Source organism: Salminus brasiliensis, chromosome 2, assembly GCF_030463535.1.
Source record: "Salminus brasiliensis chromosome 2, fSalBra1.hap2, whole genome shotgun sequence".
Lineage (NCBI taxonomy): Eukaryota > Metazoa > Chordata > Actinopteri > Characiformes > Bryconidae > Salminus > Salminus brasiliensis.
Window position 1 is genome coordinate 35,673,435 of NC_132879.1, and position 24,919 is coordinate 35,698,353.

At 41.6% G+C, this 24,919-nt stretch overlaps 1 protein-coding gene and 1 non-coding gene across 8 annotated transcripts in view; one reads left to right on the forward strand and one right to left on the reverse strand.

The window, feature by feature from the left end:
• Window positions 1-24,919, reverse strand: part of anks1b (ankyrin repeat and sterile alpha motif domain containing 1B) — a 261,246-nt gene that overhangs the window by 184,411 nt on the left and 51,916 nt on the right. For all 7 annotated transcript variants that reach the window (XM_072672508.1, XM_072672507.1, XM_072672509.1 and 4 more), the window contains exons 2-3: window positions 12,546-12,626; window positions 6,536-6,692 (exon numbers count right to left, since the gene is read on the reverse strand). In XM_072672508.1, coding sequence (XP_072528609.1) covers window positions 6,536-6,692; window positions 12,546-12,626 — 238 coding nt within the window. The remainder of the gene's footprint in view (window positions 1-6,535; window positions 6,693-12,545; window positions 12,627-24,919) is intronic.
• trnak-uuu (transfer RNA lysine (anticodon UUU)) lies at window positions 23,593-23,665 on the forward strand. Its single transcript has one exon. It is a non-coding gene; the product is annotated as a tRNA-Lys (tRNA).

The following is a 24,919-nucleotide window of genomic DNA, read 5'->3' on the forward strand; positions in this document are numbered from 1 at the left end:
GTATCCATACCAGGATAAAAGCTAAGCCTAGCCAACCAGGTATCATCTCTAGCGAACCAGCTCAGCTAGCTAACTGCACAGTGCTCAGAAAAGACAGCAACACAAATTGTGCACAGGCCCTTCATAAAAAATATTCTAAGGTCAAATCATAGCAATGTAAACGGCCCAACTAAAGCCACATACTTAAAGAACATCCATTCTGTGGCACGTTTAACTTATAGACATACAGAATGCAACTATAGGGGGAAGTCATTGGGCTGAGACCCCAGGTCCACTCTTTATCTTAATATTTCATCCTGGTTTGTTCGTTGTTTATAAACATCACACACATTGTGTGCTTTTGGTCTGTATGCCACAGTCTAAAATCGAACAGTGTTTGAAAGATGTCGGAAATGACAAATGTTTTGATAGTCCATGCATGCAAAATGTTGAATTTCTGATCAAACGAAGGGACAAATCTCAAGTCTCAAATGATGACATATCTGTTCTATATATCGGGATGCTTGAATGGTCATTTGCACGGTGGGTGGTAAATGGGTGGTACCTTATATAGATAACTCTACATAGAATCTTTTTTTTTGGTTGCTAGGAGGGAAGCAGCTCTTTTCAGTATTATAGTATGCATTGACGCCAAATTCTCGCTGGAACACGCCCTGAGTTTACTAGGAAAAACCAGGGATGAAACAACATTATCTGCGCAAGTTAAAGGCAGCTGGACTCAGCAATTCATCCAAATTACCAAAGAACCACTTCTCCACGGACATCAATGTCTAGCCTGGCAAGTCCAGCTAACTGCGGGTCAAATCACACCTGTTTAGAGGATAAAGCCTCATATCTGAGAGCACAAAGTGGAGTGAATGGTCTTAGGAGTGTTTTCCACAGTTTCGAGGCTCATTTAGTAGACTGGCTTATCTAGGTTTGCTAGCTTTTCCTCTTACTCAGTGTGTGGATTCCATTAGTTCGTGTGAATTGCAGCAATTTATTAGTTTCAGCAGTCTGTAAAAGGATCGTTCTGAATTCCTGCTAAATCAGTCAATCACACAACAGCTCTTTCTGCCACTTAGTCTGTCTTTATGCCACTCAGTGGGCATGGCCACAGTGACTCCTGCCACCTGTGATGTCATGTACACACCCTCAATAAAGAACCCTCCCTAAAAAACACATCTGGCATGTTTGACTGTCTCACGTAATACTGTAATTGTAACTAACCTTTGTAAAAATGGTCTGCTCAGAAGCTACAGAAAGTGTTTTCTGGAGGATATCGGCATTATTTTCCCTAAATCATATACTTATTTACTATTTCTTATCTTTCTACATCAATTCTCTTGGGTCTTGACAGCATTTCTTCAATAAAAGATATATCAGAGTACAACTGTGTTCATTTTCTGTTAAATAGACAAAGATCTGGTCATACTGTCTTCCAGTCTTCCAGCAATTAAGATCAGCCCAATCTGGAAGTTAGGTTTTTAATGTCCAACCTCTTGATATGATTTTATGTACGCCTCCTAGTGGACGAGATGCATACATCTGTAATGATTGTCCATATCCCCAGTGTAGCAGCAGTGTCTGCATAGGTAAGGGGTTGTAGTGAGACCATGTAGTCCATTTAGTTATACATACAAGTTGATATATGCATAGTGGCCTGCAAATGTTCTGGTCAGAATTTCTGTCAATGTGAATAGCTAAGTGAGCAAAATTAGACCTGATTTCCAGGCATAGTTAAAGTTATATATATATAATATTTTTTTTTCTTTTTCTTATTTACATTTTATTCTTTAAAATAAGTAAATAAATAATACATATCAAATACTTTTGCAATTTTACTATTTTAGAGTGTGTGTGGGCTGATAATGCTTTGGGTTTGTACTGCAGCCAGCAGCATGGAGAGCATTTCGCTGGCAGGGGGGAGAATGTAATCAATTAAACACCAGCAAATTCTGGATACAAGCAATGCAAGGATGTCGGCAAGGATGTCAATAAACACTCTTTTTTATCATTATTTTGTGAATATGTATGCATGTAACATTACAGTCTGGGACGTGGACTGTAGACTCTCTAACTTTGGTCCGGCCTATGCAGTCATCACAGCTTTAGAAGGCCAAGTCTTTGACGGCCGTGTCCTTCAAAGGATGCAGCCCCTGAGGTGGGACACAACTAGAAGTGTTTCAACAAATTCTGGATACAAGCAATGCTTTCAAAACAGCTGAAGATGAAAAAGGGATGGCTACTATAGAATAATGACCTTAAACACACCTCAAAATCCTTAATGAACCACATCAATAGGGTTTTTCCACAGTCGGATGAGCATGTAGCTTTGCTCTTCGTATTCATGGTCAAATCCAAATCCAGCTCAAACTACACACATACTGATGGATGTCTAGCTGGTGGAGTTCAGGTTTGTGTATGGTAAGCCAGTCATGCTTTATACCTATTCGATACCTGTATATACTCACCACTACACTACCCATCACAGTCACATCACTACACTAAAGGAAATGTGCCCCTTTTTATTGGCTTGTCTTTAATTCTGTGCATTTGTCTGTATTACAATACAGTGTAATTGATTTGAACACCATTCTGGTGTAATCGGTGGATTATAGACAATAATTCACTCCAGAACTCCAGTACTAAGCAGGCTTATAAAAACGTCAGACCTCACAGATCCATACTGGATTAAAATGACAGACTTTGTTGCTCATCTTTCCAATCACTTCTCCTCCTCAGGTAAAACTAATCCAGCTCAAATAAGGCTTTAAACATAAAGATGCCAGTAAATAAACAGAGTTTAAGATAGGCTTTACCAAGGTACTTCACAAAAGATTAGAAATAACCTCTACAAATGTAAGCAAACTAGATGCTAGCGAATTTATATTCACATTTACATTAAAGGCATTCAGCAGATGCTCTTACCCAGCGACTTACAAAAGTGCTTCACTCTTTACTTTAAAAATACCTTAGCAAGTTTGTATAGACTAGAATCCAAAAGAAAGCTTAGACGCTACTAAATACAAAAGTCAGTATGTAGACCGCTATAATCAACCACACTTCACGAGTGCTCTTGGAAGAGGTGGGTCTTCAGTCTGCGTTTGAAGACAGCGAGCGACTCTGTCATTCGGGCACCCAGGAGAAGTTCGTTCCACCACTACGGTGCCAGGACAGAAAAAAGCCTGGACGCTTGTCTACTGTGGACCTTAAGGGATGGTGGGTCAAGCCAAGCCATATTTAAAGCTGGAAGGGCTCTTGGTGCGGATCGGCTTTTGACCATTGCCATCAAGTAAGGAGGGGCTGGTCCATTCTTGGCTATATAGGCCAGCATCAGGGTTTTAAATCTGACGTGGGCAGCAGCTACAGGAAGCCAGTGGAGAGAAGCCAGCAGAGCTAGAAAGACCTATTGGCAAGAGAGTGAATATATAATGACTACACAGTTTTTGTTTTTGTTTTTTTTGTCAGGAATTAAATATTAAGTTAAAGCAATCCCCAATAATAACATACATACCCAAAGTGATCTATGTCTGCTGAGTGCCTTGAAGATGACACTTTCAATTATGTAGGGCAATGTAGGGCAACAAAGGAGAGTACACCACACTGCCTTCAAAAGCCAGATGGACAAAGCTCTGCTGGTAGGCATTTGACTCAGACAAGACTGGTGGTGTCCTGTCCCAAAATCCTGCCCGACTGGCAGAATTTTCTATGATACAGAGAAGAACAAAGAGGCTGTCACAGCGTCCGGCTAATGCGGCTGGATGCTGTCTGCTCCAGTTTCTCAACAAGCTTGAGCAAGTGAATTCATTCTGCTCACAAAAAAAAAAAAAAAAATGTGAGCCATGGGTTCCATCAGGGGAATGATACAACACAGCACAACTCAAGTGTGATGTCTCTGACTGAAACATTAATGTAATGTATGAGTGTGTTCCTGTCATCTTACAGAGCCACCCCAGTGCACACCTTCTATACAGGAAAACAGCCTGTTTTGGATGCATTGAATTTGTGATGTCACAAAATGCATAGGTCCGCCCCTTCCAACAGCAGTGTGTTCCAATTCAGTGGCTGCATCCTTCGGAGGCTGTATTTAAAGGCTGTCCCATTTCGAAGGCTCCTTCGTATTTGGCAGAGAAACCCATCTTTCTTTTCTATGGCAACAAATGATCCAACAGGTGGATCTTTTGCCAGCCAACATATCCCGAGATTCATTGCGTGTCGGCAAGGATGTCAATAAACACACTTTTTAATATTTTTATTAAAAAAAAAAAAAAAAAAAAAAAAAAAAAAAAATATATATATATATATATATATATATATATATATATATTTATTATTTTGTGAATATGTATGCATGTAACATTACAGTCTGGGATGTGGACTGTAGACTGTCTAACTTCGGTCCGGCCTACGCACTCATCACAGTCTTAGAAGGCCAAGTCTTCGATGGCCGCGTCCTTCAAAGGATGCAGCCCCTGAGGTGGGACACACCTAGAAGTGTTTCAGCTTGGACTGCTTTTTGAATGAGGAACATCCAATCAGAGCAGACGTCATTTGCATATATCACTCTTAAAGGTACAGTCATGCATAAACCCACACAAATGTCGTAAAAAGAAAAAATAGACACACGCTCGCCCGCAAAGACAGACCTCTCTCTTTCTTGCTCGTTGTTTTCTGTGTAAAGACTGGCTAGGAAATTGTAGGGGTGTAAAAGTGAGACTGCCTTTTTTTAATTAGCTAAGTTAAGTGACCTAAATTCACACAATTAACTTAAAAATAGCTCAGCTTCGCTTCCAAGATGAGACCTTTGTAATATTCTCCATAAAACCCAGCCAAAGCTTTACAGCAAGCCCAATCCTGCAGCATGAGCAGCATCACAGAGGAGAGAGGCAGATGCGGCTCTTAATTTTACTGCAAGTAGAGGGCAGTGTTTCAAATCATACAAAATATGAGATATTAAAAACAGGAAAAAAAAAATAGCATGCCACCCCAGTACTTACTTCCCAGTACATAATTAGCAGCTGTGCCTGAATTAATGGCCTGGGTCTGATAGTTCTTTCACTTAGTAACCAACACACTCTCTCCTGTTGAGACACCTCCCTTGCTAAAAAGTTCATCCATCTCTGTGTGATCAAGCTAAACCGCCAATTAGATGAAACACTACGCTGAAGAAAAACTTGTGAATATATGTGAAAGTGTAAGGACTTTGCCAAGTGGGTCAACTGACTGAAGGTCTCTCAAAGTCTAAATCAGGGGTGGGGAACCAAGGGCTAAGGTTGGCCATCCCTGGTCTGAATAAAAAAGGTTAACATTAACAAGTAAAGCTCATGGGAAGTATTCAGAGTCTATGATACTCACCCACAGTGTTTTCCACCTGTGTGCACATATACTGCACACGTTAAGTAATGTTTACACCTTTTTTATTAGCTGGCAATCAAAATAGAGCTCATTTACATCTCATCGTCAATAATCTGCCTGCTCTGCCTAGTGCCTCTCTTTCTGCTCTCCAGGTCTACAAGGCGCTCAGAATCAGTCATTCTGGGTGGCAGCAGTTTTCCATTACAGTGCTGAGACGTGCTGCTCTCTGCACTGGAGATGAATTGAGAGGGTGGATTGACTTTCTGTCTCTGAAACGTTTGCTGGTAGTGTAGCAGTGATGTACACGCACACACACACACACACACACATTCACACATATACACACACAATTACTAAGGCATACAAATGCTTCGAAATGCATATGTAAACAACATCTCATTAACACAAGCACACACACAGTGTGTATTTGTGCATTCTTGATCACAGACTAATACCTCAGAGCCATTCAGCTAATTGAGTTCACAAACTCAGGACACTCTCTGCACCCGTTTCTGTTCCCCATTCTGTTTACGTCCGCATGTGCTTGTGTGTGTGTGTGTGTGTGTGTGATTGTGTGTGTGAGTGTGTTTGTGCATATGTCCCAGGATAGTAAGTATAAAACAGTTAGCTCTAAGCGATGGCCCCATAAAAGGGCAGTAAACAGCAGTGGTGATTTAAAGACAGTGGCGGTACATCAGAATATGTGCATAATATTTGCGTATATATGAGTAATGCACACTCCATGGAGACCGACAAGCATCTCACTGCCATATAATAATCCCTCTGTCACTGTGTGTGTGTGTGTGTTTGTGAACAACAATTTATGCTTCTATTAGCTATCTTAACCAAAGAGCCTCCTCAGCCTATGAGTTACGTTTTTACAGAGAACAGATAAAACACCATGAGTAAGAGATGACATCACATACACACATACTCCGATACACACACACATGCACAGTATAAGTTACTGGCTGCTGTCATTCTGGGAGGGTGGGTGAGGCCTGAATCATCATAAACATCCTCCAGACACTATGAATGATTACTCTAGCTTACCCTTACACACACACACACACACTCCCTCAGTGTGGCTTCCTGTAAGCTGTCTGAATAAGCAGTAAATTATCTAGATAAAATGACAGCACACGCAGCCATGTTCGTAATCAGTGAATTACAACTAAGTAAGTGTGCGTCTGCATACCTGTTCGTTGACCCTGCAGTGGGAGGGGCCGTGGTGTATGAGAATTCGGACGATGTCCACATCTCCCCTCCAGGCGGCCAGGTGTAACGGGAAACATCCTTTACTGTCTGCCATGTTAGTGGACGCTTCAAACTGCAACAGCTTCAGCACCACATCCCTAATACACACAGAGAGAGAGAGAGAGAGAGAGAGAGAGAGAGAGAGAGAGAGAGAGAGAGAGAATAAATTATGATTTTATCTGGAACCACTATTATTTTTGATAATTAATTCAGATGCTCTAGGTGCTTTTATTTTCCTTATCACATTAGTGCATGTGCAGATATGAATGTTTAACGTGACAATAATATTTATTGCCTTCTATTACTATTATACTTTAAACATATTATAAGACTAGCGGATAATTCTAATACTCATAAATAATAAGTATATATTTGCTATTTCTCTATGCAGTTGCTTACTTAGTGTTTGAAAGCCTTGTCATTTTAAACCCTTTTTACTCCACATACTTATTGATCCCTTACAAGGTCCAGAGCTACGGGTTTATTGATCCCAGAAAGATACTAGCTGAAGACTAGTTATTTTATTACATGTGTAATTGAATATGATATTTTAATGGAATATGGGCCTACATTTGCAATGCAATGTGATACTGTAATGGAGTATGATATCATAATGGAGTATGATATTGTAATGGAGTATGAACCTACATTTTCAATGGAATATGGTATTGTAATGGAATATGATATTGTAATTGAGTATGAACTCACATTTTCAATAGAATATGGTATTGTAATAAAATATGAAATTGTAATGGAGTATGAACCTACATGTGTAATGGAATATGATATTGTAATGGACTATGAATCTACATTTGAAATGGAATATGGTATTGTAATTGAATATGATATTGTAATGGACTATGAATCTACATTTGAAATGGAATATGGTATTGTAATTGAATATGATATTGTAATGGAGTATGAACCTACATTTTCAATGGAATATGGTAATGTAATGGAATATGATATTGTAATGGAGTATGAAATGGAATATGACATTGTAATGGACTATGATATTGCAATTGAGTATGATATGGTAATGGAATATGAACCTACATTTGAAAAGGAATATGATCTAGTAAGTAACATAATAAAGGAAAGATGACATAACCCTGCACTGGGGTTACACATTTGCCCCAGCCCCTCCCTTTCCCCTACTCACCCACTACATCAGAAGCTCTATTAGGTATCAACCTCCCTTCCTATGTTGCTGTGGCTGTCTATGATCAATCAGCAATACTTTCACCCATCATTACACATTTATCTACATGAAAATAACAGCTGTGACCATTTATGATCTGATCAGCAACACTTCCGCAGGAACAGGGAAGATAAAAAGGTGCACGTATTTGTCACTGTACAGCGAAATGTGTCCTCCGCATTTAACCCATCTGGTAGTGAACACACACTCACACATGTGTTAGGGTCAGTGAGTACACACACACACCCAGAGCGGTGGGCAGCCAACTCCAGTGCCCGTGGGGGAGAGAGGGTAAAGGGCCTTGCTCAAGGGCCCAACAGTGGTAGCTTGCCGAGCCCGGGAATTGAACCCACAACCCTGTTTTTGACAGCCCGGAGCTCTAACCGCTGAGCCACCACTGCCCCCAAGTGCTCTATACCTAACAGTTAAGGTTACACATAACCTTCCCTTCACCCATAGGCTGTTCACCCACTACATCGCAAGCTCTTCAAAGGGGTCATCAGGTAGGCACCTCTCCTCGTCAGTGTTTCAACACCCATGACACCTCCAGAAGGCTTGACAGTAAACGGGCCTAACGGACCCGCTCCCCTCCAAGCTCACTTCATGGCAGTGTATTATTCTTGTGTAATGAATCACTTGTTTACAGGATACACAAATCACAAAGTGTATAGCGCTGTCAAAAACGTCCAAGTTCACAGTCAACAGGGTTTAAGCAAAAATCAGGGCAGACCAAAATCAATAACCAAGGACAAGCAGAAGATCAAAAATACAGAGAAGTCAAGATACATGATAATCCAAACACTCAGAAAATGGGGCAAACACTAGAGACTGCAAGTTATGTGTGAGTGTGTGTGCGTGTGTGAGTCTTTAGAATCTGTGATGATCGCCTCCCAAGTGAGTTCAGTGTGCCACGGGCTATACTAGATTACAACTCTAGTGAGGCAGATCATTGAGTCAGTATCATTATATATTTGTGACTAATTGTAGATGGCGGCATGGTCAACTATTTGACTATTTCTTCAGTAAAGCATGGCACTTATAACAGCACCTCAGACAATTAATATTGTTTCTTAAAAATTTAACAATTTCATTGGTACTGCCAATTAACCCACACCTTTGTAGCTCCTCCTAGCACTAGCAATGCTCCTGACACTAGGAGGGTAATGACTTAACACATGTCTCCTCCAATACAGGCAAAGCCAGCTACCACCTCTTTTCAAACACTGTGATGAGGAGAGTAAGCATCATCTAACCACCCTAAGAGAGCATGACCAACTGTGCTCTCTCAGACTCTGGCCACTGATGGCAAAGCGGAGAGGCCCCCGGGTAATATTGGTAGTGCATTAGGCCGCTGAGCTACTCAGTGCTCATATTTCATGAGCTTTTTATATTAGTGTTTATAAGTACTCCACTACGACAATGCTGATTTTCAGCATTGGACTGAGTTAGACTAAGAGAGGTTGTCTTGGAAACACTTTGCCAACTTGCTTTCTTCATTAGATGATGTACATACTCCAGTTACTAACGTATAATTCAGTCAGAACTATATGATATTTAAAAAAGTCACAGTGCTGTTTACATGTAAACGTAAGACTATGTAAGAAAGGGCACATAGAACTTACAATTTGTGCTAATGATATAGTGCTATACAGCACATATAGTAAATGGGGTGGCTGATTTCTCATATGTTATTCAGCACTTGGAAAGGAGCTCTTCAAGTGAAGTGCCTGCTGGCTTGGGTTTTGATGGACATTTTCTATATTGAAGCTTGTGATGCAGCTAATGTGCTTTAGGTTAACAGCAGTCTCGTCAATACACTTCTTCAGCCTGGATTTGAGCAAGACGTTTCAGCTGATGACTTTCTTAGCGAAACTGACAGTGTAGCCATAATTTGCCCTTGGAGCAGATAATGGGGAAGCCTTTCAAGCGATTATGGAGGATGAGATGCCTCTAACAGCATTGGCCTGGCACAAGAGTTCCAGCAGGAGCTGGAATCAGGTAGACTTCTGGCATTTGTGCCTCCAAACGCTACAGGTGGAAGACAAGGCTAATGTTTATGAGGACTGTCGACTGAGCAGTTGTTAGTAGTCAACTGTGGGCAGTTAATGCTAAGGTCAACCTCATTAAAAAGGTAAGGATGATCAAAAGGATGATGATCTCAATAGTGCTGCCAATCCTAGTCTTGAAGAACCACTGGTCTGCAAGTTGGAGAGTCTTTCTGCTCCAGCACACTTCATTCTGCATTAGCTTCATCACAAGGAAACTGTGCCATGTGCAGAGCAGTGGTACTCCAGTAGCAGAATTGAAAACCCCTGCCATAGAAAAACTAAAGAACCACTTATGTAAACAAGACCTATGTAAACTCTGATAAAGACTGATGAAGGTTAGAAATGATTGATTTATGGCACCTCTATAAAACAGTGACATGGTGCACAACATAAGTATAGTATCAGGACTGGATTGGGCTTAAAGCAAGCAAACTTATGTAGCATTTCTAGTTTAAAATAATAGCTTTAAACTCTAAACTAATGCTCCACTGATGTGTGAAATGAAAAATAGTCTCTATGTCATTACTATTCTGGGCTTGGCACACTACTAACTGCAGTAGCCACCTTGGAGAAGTCGGCAGAAAAACACTCATATTCGTGTAAAGTCCTGTGATACTACTCTACCATGTCAGCCCACACCCTTCTTTCACTTTTAGTGACAGTTCTGTATCTCTCAGCTTGTCCAGAAATGCATGTAAAAAAGTGTTTCACCCTTGGTAGTGCCTAAAAAATACAAATTCTCCATAATGCTGCTTTAATAGAGGCGATTCCTACTTCATTTAAATGCGCCCCTGTGTTCACAGCAAGGGCAGGGTTAATTACATGCCTTTTAAATGATGTTTCATCATGAGATTTCTTTGAATAGAAAGGAAGTAAAGCAAAGTAATCTTTTTACTGTTCAGAAGATGTAATTACTGCTTTATAATGAATTCCTTAACACTGGATGTGAGTACATGTGTGCAAAACCTTTTAAAGGTTTAAAGGAAATGCCACATAAGGACAGTTTAAAGATTTGCATCCCAATCCAGGAACAAGATCAAGAATAAACGTGTGGGGACGCAACTGGCTTGAGACAGAAGAGGATTGGGCATTGGAATGTCTTCATTAATACTGACGTGAGCAAAGCAGGTCTCTAAGGAGGCTGTTTCATCCTTTTTTTGGAAGCGAGATGCAGGATTTGAAGCAGCCAGGCACAACGCGCAAGGCCAGGAATTGATTGAAAATCTCTTGGAACGCTGAGGCCAGCTGGTTGGCACAGGGATTTAATGTGGCGCGGAATACTAGACCAGACAAAGACAGGCAGAGGCACAAAGGCGCAAACTGAGAGCAGGAGAAAGAGAGAAAAGAACGAAGACAGAGAGCTGATCCTCCCACGATTCTGTCTCCAGAAACTCACAAAGCATCTATAAAACAAATAGGAAATGTCAAGCTATAAATCACCAGACTTTTTGGAATATCATCCAAATATTTGTTGAAAAAAGTTTAGCGACACAGTGATGCTGACCTATTTTTCGAGACATCAGAATTCAGGGATCACGACAGTCTCTATCTATAATTGTTAGGTAGTTTTTTAAGTCATTTGAATTTCAATGAATAGAATGTCTTTAAATATGGGCTCCGAGTTGCTCAGCGGTCTAATGCTCTACCACTGTTCCCAGAGGGTCGTGAGAGAGCACAGTTGGCTGTGAGATCGTATAGAATCTGAAAATATGCATATCACTTCACCTGTAGAACTGGCTTACAAAAAGCCAGTGTGTATGTGTGTGAGGTGTTTGTGTTGTGGTCCAGGTCGTATGTGAATGGGTCAGCTGTTGAAATCAAAACATCAGAGCTTGATATTTTAACTGTAATTGCCATTTATGCATTTATACATTTATGTATTTATATGTGTATTATAGCATTTATTTGGGCCAGAGCTGTCAGAATTGACATTTCAGCTGATGATTAAGTGCCAAAAAAATAATTGAGATTAACGAAGCCTGGAGACCATAAATTGACTGACAAGCCCAATTCCCTATTTATCCTCTAAATGTGTTATAGAGCCAGTCAGCAGTTTCTGTTGTATCGTTGATTCCTAAGGACACTTGGAAGTGTCCAACACATACAAACGCTCCAATTTTGATAATTATCAGGTTAAATAATTGTGAATAGATGATAATTTAGTAGTTGTGACAGGCCTAAACTTGGTGTATTAGAGTTTTTGTCAGAGTACGACAGAATTTTGTGAAGCAAGAAGAGTAAACCGAAAAGAAAAAAACTAGCACTTCATATGTTTTGGCCTTTTGTACCTCAGAAATCATATTTAAATAACTCCAATCCTTTTCTAGTATTCCATTCTCGGAGCAGTGTAACAGGACTTTCATGGGTACTAAACTAACACAGTGCGGAAGGTCACCGCAGTCTATGAACGAGGACAGTGCCTTTCTCTGCTTCAGTGGCTGAATTAAGCTTTCTTCCAGTTCGGAAAATGCAGAAGCCAGACATGGTGGTCGAGCAGTACAATATACAGTAAAACTAACAGCACCAGCCGCAGCATGACAGTGACATGAGTACTACCATGTGCAGCCCAGCACTATCCATCATTTAACTTGTGGGTCAAGCACCGATCAGTACTTGAGAATCAAACTCTAACATGAATTGAGAGAGATATGTGTGTGTGTGTGTGTGTGTGTGTGTGTGTGTGTGTGTGTGTGTGTGCTTACCTGTGCCCGTTGAGCGCAGCATGGTGTAGAGGTGTGTATCCTGAACTGTCAGCACAGTTCACATTCAGCCCTCTCCACATGCTGCAGAGAACAGAGACAAAACAGGAGTCCGTCAGTCAGTGCGGTATAATGGGTTCTGTTCCAGTAACACATTCTTAAAAGTGCCTGAGAAGAAAGAAAATCTGGGCAAATAACATGTGGAACTGTTCTTAAATAGGTTCTTAGGTCTAATGCACTGCCACTATGGCCTGAGGGGGTCACGAGTTCGAATCCTAAGCCATGCCACTCTGCTATCAGCAACCGGAGTCCAGGAGAGCACAACTGGTCATGCTCTCTTTGGGAAGGTAAAAGATCCTTATTGCTCAAGGCACAGGCATTTGTAAGCTGGTGCGGTGGAGTTAAGAAACCGGTGGCAGCTCAAAAAGAGGTGCTGGCTGAATTAGGGGTAGTTAATTGGCAAGACGAAATTGGGAGAAAAAAGAGAGGTCTTAAAGAGAGCTGTGGTTGGTGGAGAGTGCATGTCACCAGCAAAAAAGTGGCAAGATTAGAGGAGACAGTGAATAATATTAATGTGTTATAGCCAGTGTTTTATCTGTTGTTCAATGAGTCCAGCTCTTTACATCTGTATCGCTGCACCTCAAAGAAAGTCTTCAGATATTTTCTCTATTTTTTGTTCTCTACGATTGTTGGACGTGACAGTATTTCATCAAAAATGAGCTAAACAAAATGCTAAGAAACTCATTTATTTACACTGACCTGCATTAAAAGTTGCCTTCAACTAAAAAGTCACTATTGTGAATAGGGACAGTATGTAACTGTATTTAAACTGTTTACAATCTAAAAACATTTAAAAAGTGATCTTTCACATGCTGAGTGCAGTTACACATTCTCACCAGAGAGGTCTCCATCACGTTACTATCCTTCGTAATATTGTTCTTGCAGTCACAGTATGTAAGCAAAGAAAAACTGTAGCACCTCCCACCCTACAGTACAGTTTAAAAGATGAGTAATACAGGCCATTTAAAGGTCTATGTTGTGCATCATTTTATCACTGAAAATATGGAAGAAATATAACCTGAGGTGAAATATATTCAAAGGCAAGAAGTCAGATTAAAAACATCACAATCACTTAGTTCAGGTTAAGGGACGCTCACAAATGCAAGCAGGTTCAAGTGGCAGCAATCGATTAAAACACTACGCCTTCATCACTTCTGTTTTTCTCTTACAGTAAAAAGGGACTGAGGTAAACCTCCTCTCCCTTAGTGCTTCAGTGACGACTTCTTCAAACGTTTGAGGTTTTAAGCACAACCACAATGACAAGCGTACAAGCATTACAAAACTGATGGTTAGCACAGAACCACACACACACACACACACAGACAGAGAGGCCTAAGGCCAGCTGCACTATACTGTATGTCCATAACTAGTGCATGAAGAGTCAATAGGACACATGTCTAGACGGATCTCCCAAAATATTCCAAAAAGGAGGGGGAGGGGTCAGGGCTTTACAGTATAACAGACTGAAGGACACATGCACACTTAATAGGATGTAAGGTCATGCATATGTGTCATATGTATTATACATAGTTTACATTAATCTGCACGATTAATCTGCAAACTTTAACACGTTAACCTTTTATTAATCATTTTACCAAGTTTGCCCCAACTTCGTCCTGAAGGTCACTATCTTTACAGAGCCTAGTGACGTAGTAGCGACTTTTTTAACGACGCAGATTACACTTTATTAATGCTGAAATATGGATTAAAGCTCATAACTAACTCTTATTCTCTTACCCCTCCCTCATCTCCCTCTCTCTCACACATTCCTCTCTCAGCTCGCTTGATCCAGCCTGATAACTGATCATCCATTTTCAAGGATGTGCAAGCTAGCATGTTAACATATGATTGATCATAATTAATAGTCACAGAATATTGTTGTGGTTAATGTGAACTTTCTAATATACACCACATATTATATATGTATTATATAACTATGGCTACAGTATATATAAAACTGAAGTTTCCAAAAGAGTATTAAAATGATTGAAAGATACAGAGAAAACAGGGACCCCTGACAACCATACAAGACCTGATAGACCACCAAAACTGTCCCCATCAGATAAACAGCCTCTGGAGCTCAAACTTCTCGAGCTCGGCTCTTGCTTCCGATCTGAACAAATCCACAGGAGTTTCTGTCCATCCTCCCACTGTGTTGAGAAGATGACTCAACACTGTGGGTCTGAAAGGATGTGGAGCTGATCAGGAAGCTCTTAGTGAGAAAAAACCATCTGATTTGATCAAACTGCTGAAGCTTCCTGAAGAGAATGAAGGTTAAATAAAGGTAAAGGCGGATTCACTCAATACTGAAACATCTGACATCTGTCATTTTCTCTTAAATACAGATTTTCTGCTGTTGCGACTGAAAATGAATAAATGAATGAAATAAATAAACGATAGTGTCTTTTGCCTGGTACTGTAAGTGCTTATAGGTACTAAGAAATTCAATTCTTAACCTAATTTCGTCTAATTTTAACCGTGAAATGAAATGCTAATGAAAATGTGAAAAAAAAACACACACACAGTCCTGTATACGCACATCCAGCCATTCTGGTGTGCTGCATACAATTAAACAAGCATGTGAAAATGCATGTGAAAGAGACAGAGGGGGAGGCATTTGACCCAGGTCACGCTAAGTGCAATGACTAAGTGTAACATCACTGAGTATGCACACACACACACACCCTAGTTGTGCAGCGTTAATAATCACTATTCATTTTAAGTATTGTGACCTGTGATTCAGGTCCATTTAGAGTGATTTTCTAAAAGTCTGAAGATGTGTGTAGGATTCCCACAGCCCAGCCATCAGCTGAGGAACAGCAGCTGAAGTAAAAGAGGAGCCCAATGAAATTAGCTGGACGCATTAGATTAAACCAAAATAGAGACGCTGCTCAGATCCAACTGTCCCCCCCACAACACATTACCCAACTATGCAGAAAATGTCCCTGCACACTAACAGACACGCCGTTACCTCTCTCTGTATCTCTCACTAGCTGTCTTTCTGCCTCTCTCTATCTTTTCTTTCTACCTCTGTCGTCCAGCCTCTCTGTCTTTCTTTCTGCTCCTATGTGTCTTTGTCTTTATGCCTCTGTCTTTCTTTTTGCCCCTCTGTCCTTGCGTCTCTCTCCTTCTTTCGGCCTTTTTGTCTTTCTACCTGCCTCTCCATTTTTTTGTCTCTCGTTTTCTTTTTTTCTGTCTCTTTCTTTCTGTCTCTCTACATGTCCTTCTGTCTCTGTCTTTCTGTCTCTCTGTCTGTATGTCTCTGTCTTTCTTTTTGCCTCTCTGTCTGTATGTCTCTGTCTTTCTTTTTGCCTCTTTCTGCCTTTCTGTCTCTGTGTCTGTCTTTCTGTCTCTCTGTCTGTCTTTCTGCTTCTTTCTGCCTCTCTTTCTTTCTACCTCTCTCTGTCTTTTGCCTTTCTTTCTGCCTCTGTCGTCCGGCCTCTCTGTCTTTCCTTCTGCCTCTATGTGTCTTTGTATTTATGTCTCTGTGTCTGTCCTTCTGTCTCTGTGTCTGTCTTTCTGCTTCTTTCTGCCTCTCTTTCTTTCTACCTCTCTCTGTCTTTTGCCTTTCTTTCTGCCTCTGTCGTCCGGCCTCTCTGTCTTTCCTTCTGCCTCTATGTGTCTTTCCTTCTGCCTCTATGTGTCTTTGTCTTTATGTCTCTCTCCTTCTTTCTGCCCCTCTGTCTTTGCATCTCTCTCCTTCTTTCTGCCTCTTTGTCTTTCTACCTGCCTCTCAATCTGTTTGTCTCTCGTTTTCTTTTTCTCTGTCTCTTTCTTTCTGCCTCTCTACCTGTCCTTCTGTCTCTGTGCCTGTCTTTCTGTCTGTCTGTCTTTCTGCTTTATTCTACCTCTCTTTCTTTCTACCTCTCTCTGTCTTTTGCCTTTCTTTCTGCCTCTGTCGTCCTGCCTCTCTGTCTTTCCTTCTTCCTCTATGTGTCTTTGTCTTTATGTCTCTCTCTTTCTTTTTGCCCCTCTGTCTTTGTGTCTCTCTCTTTCTTTCTGCCTCTTTGTCTTTCTACCTGCCACTCTATCTTTTTGTCTCTCGTTTTCTTTCTTTTTCTGCCTCTCTGTCTTCCCTTCTCTCTCACTCTCTCTTGCTCTCCTCCCATTTCTCTCTTTATATTTCCCTTTAAATTTTCTCCCCTCAACACTATTACACACTATTACACTCTCTTATTTTCTTTCTCGTACACTCTCTCCCGCTCTCTCTCCTTCTGTCTTCGTTCCCCTATGTGAAGCGGTGTTTGATCAGTAGAAGTTCTTCATGTGTGAAATGATGGATTTGATGAGAGTCAATAAGGAGAGAAACAGAATGAAGGTTAAGGAGGACAAAAAAGCAGTAAGCAGTGCTGAACCTCTGAGAGCCTTCAGAAACACTGGCTGAATACATACATGCACGTTTACACACACACACACACACACACACACACACACACAATCTAGGACAGACATAGAGAAACAGCAAGAAAAGTTGGTATATTGTAAAGTGTTTTGTGTCCCAGATGCCTCATCACTTGCTAAAGCGCACACACACAGATGCGCAGGGAGTAAGAGGGAAAGCCCTGCTGCAGCTCAGCAAGGATGAGTCATCCCATCTGAGTGTGTGTGTGTGTGTGTGTGTGTGTGTCTTTAGAGGTTCTGCAGTGCATACAGTACCAGCAATATTACCTAAACAAGCTGCACACAGTAATGAACTCACACTGTACCAATATTACTCAAGTCTAACAAGACTCGCTCTACACACACACACACAAACACACACAACCGTGCATGCTGCAGTTGAGCAGGGTAGCTTAAACAGTGCACAGCTGCAGAGTTAAACACATCCAATATACACATTGAGAGAGAGAGAGAGAGAGAGAGAGAGAGAGAGATAGAGAGAGAGAGAGATAGAGAAGGAAAGATTGCGAGAGAAAGGAAGAGAAGAGAGAGGGGGAGAGAAATATATAAAGTGAGAAAATGAGAGAGAGAGAGAGAAGAGAGAGAGAAAGAGAGAGGGAGAGAAAGAGAGAGAGAGAGAGTGAGGGGGAGTACACACACATCACCTCTCACTCATAAGCAAGCTCCTATTGAGCATATTCCCTGCACGGCCCCACCCCCACTGAACACACACACACACACACACACACACACACACACACACACACACACACACACACCCACACCCACACCCACACACACAGATATAGCCATCATATACTAACCAGCTCACTCCACTGACACAATGTATCTGAACACACTGAAACTGACTAAGGTCACCAAACCCTTGCTGCTCTCTGATTGGTCTGCAGCTCGTGCGTCAGATTGATTGGCGGCGTCTGCCGATGCCCCTCTCCTTTCATTAGTGCTGGAGCATAATTAAAACCAGACACGAGCAATCAATAACCGCATGCCGCCCTGGGGACACAGGAAGTGCATTGATGTCATTGAGTCTCCCCTGAGTCTGTGTGGCAGGACAACACAATCTCCTTCTGAAAGACTGCAGATGCCACCCCCCAACTACGCAAACACACACACACACACACACACACACACACACAGCTTTAGTCTGCGCAAAGAATTAATCTCAATTACATTCAGTTCTATCACATCTATTATATCTACCTACTGTCGGTTCCATAGTGAGCCGCTATTGCTCAGTGCAATCGGATTACAGCCAGTCAGTCTGATCCCTGCTGGAGCTCTTTACAATTACAAACATCAACATAAGAGCAACAGGAAAAGCTTAAGAGATTAGAGAGGGAAGAGGTAATAAAGCTAACAAGTAAAAGAACTTAATGAAGAACAGTTAGCGCTAACGTGGTGCAGACTGCATGCCTGTAGCGTAGCACACTCACCTCAAATCACATTCTAGTCCATTATAAACATTTACTACAAGTACCCAAAGTAAAAGTACTGAGTTACTGTAGCTACAGGGACTACAGGGACTATTAGTATATGTTTTCATTTCATTGCATTTTATTAAGTCCGCACACATGACAAATACAGTATCTAAAACACAGGAATTCTTGTTACTCCTGTACGCTACAGCTGTAGGTATTAGGGGCGGGGTTTGGTTGAATCATTGTGCAATGATTGGTCTACTTTAATTTAAAAGCCCATCATATTAAGGACTGATAAAACACTCTACAAGTAGTACATATACATCATCACTGTCCATCACTGCTACAGATGCACATACTTTCAGCCTGGATACACACACTGTTCCACACTGCAGACACCTAAACTGCTTAGATATGTGTTAGAGTTATGACATAAATTCACGGCCCAAACTCCGCCTCCCAGCCCTCAAGCCCCTTAAGGTGCAGACCACAGCAAAGCCCACCCTTTTGTTCCAGGTGAGAGCGTGGCCCGCACCAGCAAAAGCAACATGAAGTATTTCATTAAGTATCACTATTGAGAAGAGCTGTCTCTGCCGTAACTACTCCGGGCTTAGCACACTGCCAACTGCGCTCTGGAGGACAAGTCTTGTGAGAGCTGCGTAACGCCATATTTGTGCACAGTCCTGTACTATTACTCTGCTGCTTTAGTCCACGTGACCATTCTGTGTCTCTCAGCTTGTCTAGAAATGCATGTGCGAAGCATGTCCTTTGCAATCATACTTACATTGAAGGCGTTCAGCAGATGCTCTTACCCAGAGCGACTTAGCTTCACTTGTTACTTAGAAAATACCCTTAGCTAGTTTGTATAGACTAGAATCCAAAAGGAACCTCTAAGCTGAGATTCTACTAAATACAGACGTCAGTATGGAGACCACAGTACTCAACATACGCTACACCACCACCCAAGTGCCAGCATGGGTCAGCGAGCAACTCGACTGCCATTCGGACACCCAGGGGAAGTTCGATCCACCACTTCGGTGCTAGGACAGACTAAGTAGTCCCCTTTGCCGGAGTCGTCAGACACACTCTGATATGCTCAACATTCTCTGCTCTCCATAAAATCCCTAAAGTCTCTTTACCTTCTCCGCGTAAATGGTCACCCGGCCCGACCTGCTGGAAGATTGCCCGCTGAGGTCCCCTCTACCTGCATCAGACCAGCTGCCACCTACCAGTACAACTAGCAGGCTCCGCCCCCACCACCACCCATGCCAGACCAGCTGCACACCCTCCTACCACTGCTGCCTGTCTAATGACCATTATTATATATAATAGATATAATATATATAATATAGATGGTTTGGTAATTTTTATCAATAATTTATAAATAGTTCTGATCAGAGGAGGATGGGTCGGGTCCCCCTTGTTAGTCTTGGTTCCTCTCACGGTTTCTTTCTCCAGCTCTGAGGGAGTTTTTCCTTGCCACTGTCATCGTTGGCTTGCTCACTGGAGGTCTTGGATCCTTCCTGTCTTCTTACGCTTTCTTTCTTTTATTTATTTTTGTTCTGTCTTTTACTAATTACTAATTAAGTAAAACTGCTTTGTGACAACAATAATTGTAAAAAGCACTATACAAATAAATCTGACTTGACTTGACCTTGCTGGTGGCTTAAGGCTCAAAGTCCTGACTGCAGAGGCTGTTTAAATCTAAACCGCTCTGTTAGCTTCTGAAAACACTCCTCGCTGCTGCAGGTTGTGAGTAAGCAGTGTAGTGGTAAAAGCAAAGAACCGGACTGAGCTTAAAATTATCAATCATTATAATTTAGTGGACCATCCTTAGATATGGCTGATCACCTACATCTCGCCTAAGAGAAAACCTGTGGTTCGACCTTTTGCTGTATTTCTTGAGTGTCAAAATCATTTTGTCTTTGTCCTGCAAAAACCTTGTATCTCCATTTTGAAAAGAATGTGAATGTGAGTCTTAAAATGTTGTGAAGAATGGACCGATAGAAACGCTCCAAAACTATTTTACATTGACTTCCATTGAAAGTTACGTTACTTCCTTCTCCTGTGAAGTTGCCTTTTTGGAGATGTGAGGATTTTGTTTAAAGAGACCTGCATGAACTTTACTCCCCATGCTACAAAATGCATTAATAAGTGCAAAGCACACTCGATTAGCTAAAGCGCTTTAAAAGAATGTTGCTTGGAAACCACTAAATCACCTTTACATCCCCATGGTTCTTATTATCCTGCAAATGAGGCCGTGCAGTCAGAGTTCAGACGCCGCCTGAGTCGCCTGCAGGAGCAGGAGCACGAGAAGGAAACTGATCCACAGCAGATGGAGATCCCGCAACTGATGCTGACTCACTGCTCCTGACGCTGCTCTCCAGCTACTGATCTGTGCTCCTCCGGATGCCTGAGGAGCTGAGCATGCTCTCATGTGAAGGACATTAATCACGCTAATGTGACCTGGGTCAGAATTAACACATGACTACCAGGCACTGGAGAGCCACTCACAGGCTATAGTGAATAACTGTAGCCAGGTTGTAAACATCAGTGCTATTGTAACAGGGGGGTGGTGGTTGGACATACTGGTGGAGTAATTCTATTGATTGGCTCTTTTTCATAACATAAGACTATATGTGATGCAATTATACAAAAGGTAGAGGCCCCTTAGATGCTGTGTCCAGACAGGTCCATAATATACAGAGCGATCTAGCAAAACAGGAGGAGCAGAAAACAAACCCAGTAGCAGAAACGAGAAGTATGAGAGAAACCTCTTATAAGCTTGGAATCACTATTCAGAAGAAATTAGGATGGGGCAACATGGCAAAACTTCTAGATCATCATATTTTTAAGATATTTTGACACATGTCAAAATCTCTTTGTACAATGGTTATTACGAATCCTCCATCACATGACGCTACCAGTGCTTGGAGGGTGAGGGCTAGCATGTGCTTCCTCCTGCCATTAATGCAATGTCATTGGACAGCAGAATGTGCTTGAAGTAGAGCACTAATTGCCAGTTCTGTTAATGTCAGCTAACAGACGTCCATGTTGGCTAGTATTATGTATCATGTTGAATAATGGGAGAAAAGAGGGGCCATCTTGCCCATCTAGAGAGCAGTGAGGCCAACTGCTTTCTTGGGTTTTAGCCGCGTATGACTGTGGCATCATCAGGGATCTGATCCTAAACCTGAACAACTGAAGTCCGATTTGAGAAATTCTTCCTATTGCCTACTCATGTGGACAAACTTTGGTTTGGTTTGGTGCTTGAAATGGGTTCACCGGAATCTATTAATAAAAGCATACATAAATGGCAAGAGGCAGAAGACAAGTTTGAGTGTCCATTGGTCAGTTTCACACAAACCCGTAGACGGACGCACAAACCCACCAATTAAAGATAAAAGGCAGATAGCAGACACAACGAGAGGCAGTGCGGCTGAGAATCTCGACCCGTCTTCACGGCCTAGTGAAACTGGATGTAGGTCATGTACGATGGCATTGAGCTGATTGAATATATTTCTGTGCTCTATTATTGCAAAGATATTAACAAAATATAGAAATATCCAATTTATTGCCTGCCTCATTTTTAGACACCATAAAAGTGTGTCTAAAAGATAAAATCCAATTAAATATCACTATCTATACTTTACTGTAAATGAAATTTGAAATTAGAAAGCATTTCTTAGGTTCTAATGATAACAATGATATTTAAATCTATATTGTGCTAAGTGTTAATATTACAGATGTTTCGGTCCAATCCAGTGGAAAAGGAACAGGGCCAATCCAGGCATATTTAGAGGGTGATCCAGTTCAGATCCTTTGTTTTTACCGCTGTGTTAAAGCAGAGCGCCATCTGGTATCCTTCTGCGGACGTTATCCATTTTACAGTGGCACATTCATAAACATATGTTCCACGAAAAACACAATGTTATGTCTGTGGTTCTAGTTCTTTGACTGCGCTTCAGCTGCTTTTCATCCAGACTGTTGTTTTTACTCTTTGTCTTTTTTCCATGACACAAAACCACGTGTGCAAATACACGCCCACCATGTTTTTACTTTTGATTACGGCTGATTAGAAACGGATCTATTGCTATTACTATCAGTCCTCCTGAAAACTGTGGTCTAAGGTTAGCTGCAAGTAGACTAAAATATGTATATATATATATATATATATATATATGTATATATATATATATATATATATATATATATATATATATATATATATTACTATGTAAATGTGCTAAAATATCAGTTCAGAATGTCTCATTACATAAACTGTGAAAACTGTCAGTAATTTTACTTCAGTATTAATTAGCAGCACATCATACCCAAACTGTGTAGCTATATTATTCATAGAAAAGAATACTGTAGAAAAGGTACTGTAAAATAACCAAAATGATTCATATTACAAGTGATTCTAAACTTTTGATGGTTGGTGTCCAGTGTAATTCAGCTTAATCTAATCAAAAACAGAGCTTAAAGAGCTTGAACTAATGAGACATAGGCGTCATTGATAAACACCAGCTGTGGGCGGAGTCTGGGCAGGGATTTCATGACAGCTGTGCAATACAAACACTGTGTGTTAGTAAAATGTGTGTGTGTGTGTGTTTGTTTGTACATGAGAGGGAGTCTGTGTAAGAGGTTACTGCTCTGGCTGGGGTAGAGGAGAGTTTTAAATAGTCTGTGTTTGTGAGCTGATTCATGCTGAAGTCTTCATGCTGCCACTGACCATCGTTCCCCTGCGGCAAACGCTGACCTCCCCACAACTCAAACCCAAATTACCCAAATCAAGACCACATCAGGGCTTTTGGGGAATAGTTCAGTGCAACAACTGATTTACAGTTTTCTTTTTACCCCAAATGTAGTCAGTAAGCCAAGATAAGATGTTTAGTGTTTGACACTAGTGGCCCAAACCTTCTCAAAACCATGGTAAACCAACGTCTCGGGAATCAGGCAATGTATTATTCATGACCACATAACTACTTTCTGCAGTGCATCTTTTACAAGCATCTACCTGCCGGCTGACTTCTTTACCTGGTTCTTCTCATGTGTCCTAAATAAGATTCAGCCAAGTTATACATAACCCGAGTGGTCCAGCATACTAAGGCGCTAGCACTATGATCGGAGGATCACTGGTTCAATACCCAGGACAATGAATTAGGGCCCAAATAGCTCAGTCGGTAGAGCATCAGACTTTTAATCTGAGGGTCCAGGGTTCAAGTCCCTGTTTGGGCGAGATGTCAATTTCTTTGGGGCAGTGGTGGCTCAGTGGTTAGAGCTCCAGGCAATTGATGACAGGGTTCTGGGTTGCCTACTGCTCTCTCTGTGTGTGCTCACTACTGTAGAAGTTCAGCCTTTGACTGCATGTCTGTGTGAGAGGGAGTGTGTGTGTATGTGTGCTAGTGTCAGTCTTTGCCCTGATATAGCTTCTATTAAAGAAAGATGAGAAAAAGGCTCAGCAATCACGCTCTGAATGCCTCTTTACAATCCTACCACCGAATTCACACCTATGAATTTCTGTGTGTGTGTGTGTGTGTGTGTGTGTGTGTGTGTGAGAGGGAGCAATTTCAGGGTTGATCCGAGGAGGTAAAACTCACGAATGTCAGATTTAGGATTGACCCACTCGTTCAGCTGGGGAAGCCCCACTGCTCTTCATTAGATAGAGTGAGATCTGAGATCCCTAGACCTGAATAAATATATTTATATGTGTGTGTGGGGAGGGGTGGAGAGGGGGTACTGACCACATAAGGTGCCTGAGAAGCTGGCCCAAAATATTGATCAGTGATCTATAAAGTGTATGAAAGGAATGAGTCGTCCGTATCTTCAGTACACCGCCGATATTCAGGCCCAAAGGAGGATCAGCACACAGCAGCACAAGCTACAGAAACTTGTCTAAATCTAGTCTAAATCCACACACACGCTACAGCCGTGTCCACACACTCACAGCTGCTTCTGTCACCCATGGTTTTACTGAGAGTTCAAACCTTTACACACAAAGATTCATAGAGTCAGCTCATCATCGACCACTGTGCGAAGCATTACCACCACACACCACACAGTCTGGAACTTCAGCACATCATTCAGCAGCTTGCACGTTGAGGTGTGAACTGCCAACCAGTGGCGCGCTGAGAGCAGGCGTAGCGTGGGCCCAGTATGAACGTGTCCATTGAGAAGGATAGCCCCACCTTTTACACACAGAACCCTCAACAGGGGGTCCCGGGCCCATGCACCCAGCAAACACGTGCTCCCACGTGCTTTGTGCCACCTACAAAACCCACAGCGATCATCAACAAAGGGGGATAGTTAGTGGATTATCCTCCGCTGTAGATCACCTTTTGAGTAATTTTAATTAAAAAGAGAGAAGGAGAGAGAGAGAGAGAGAGAGAGAGAGAGAGAGAGAGAGAGAGAGAGAGAGAGAGAAATACAGAGAGAAATACAGAGAGAGAAAAAGAGCAAGATGATAGAACAAGATAGAGAGTGAGAGAAAGA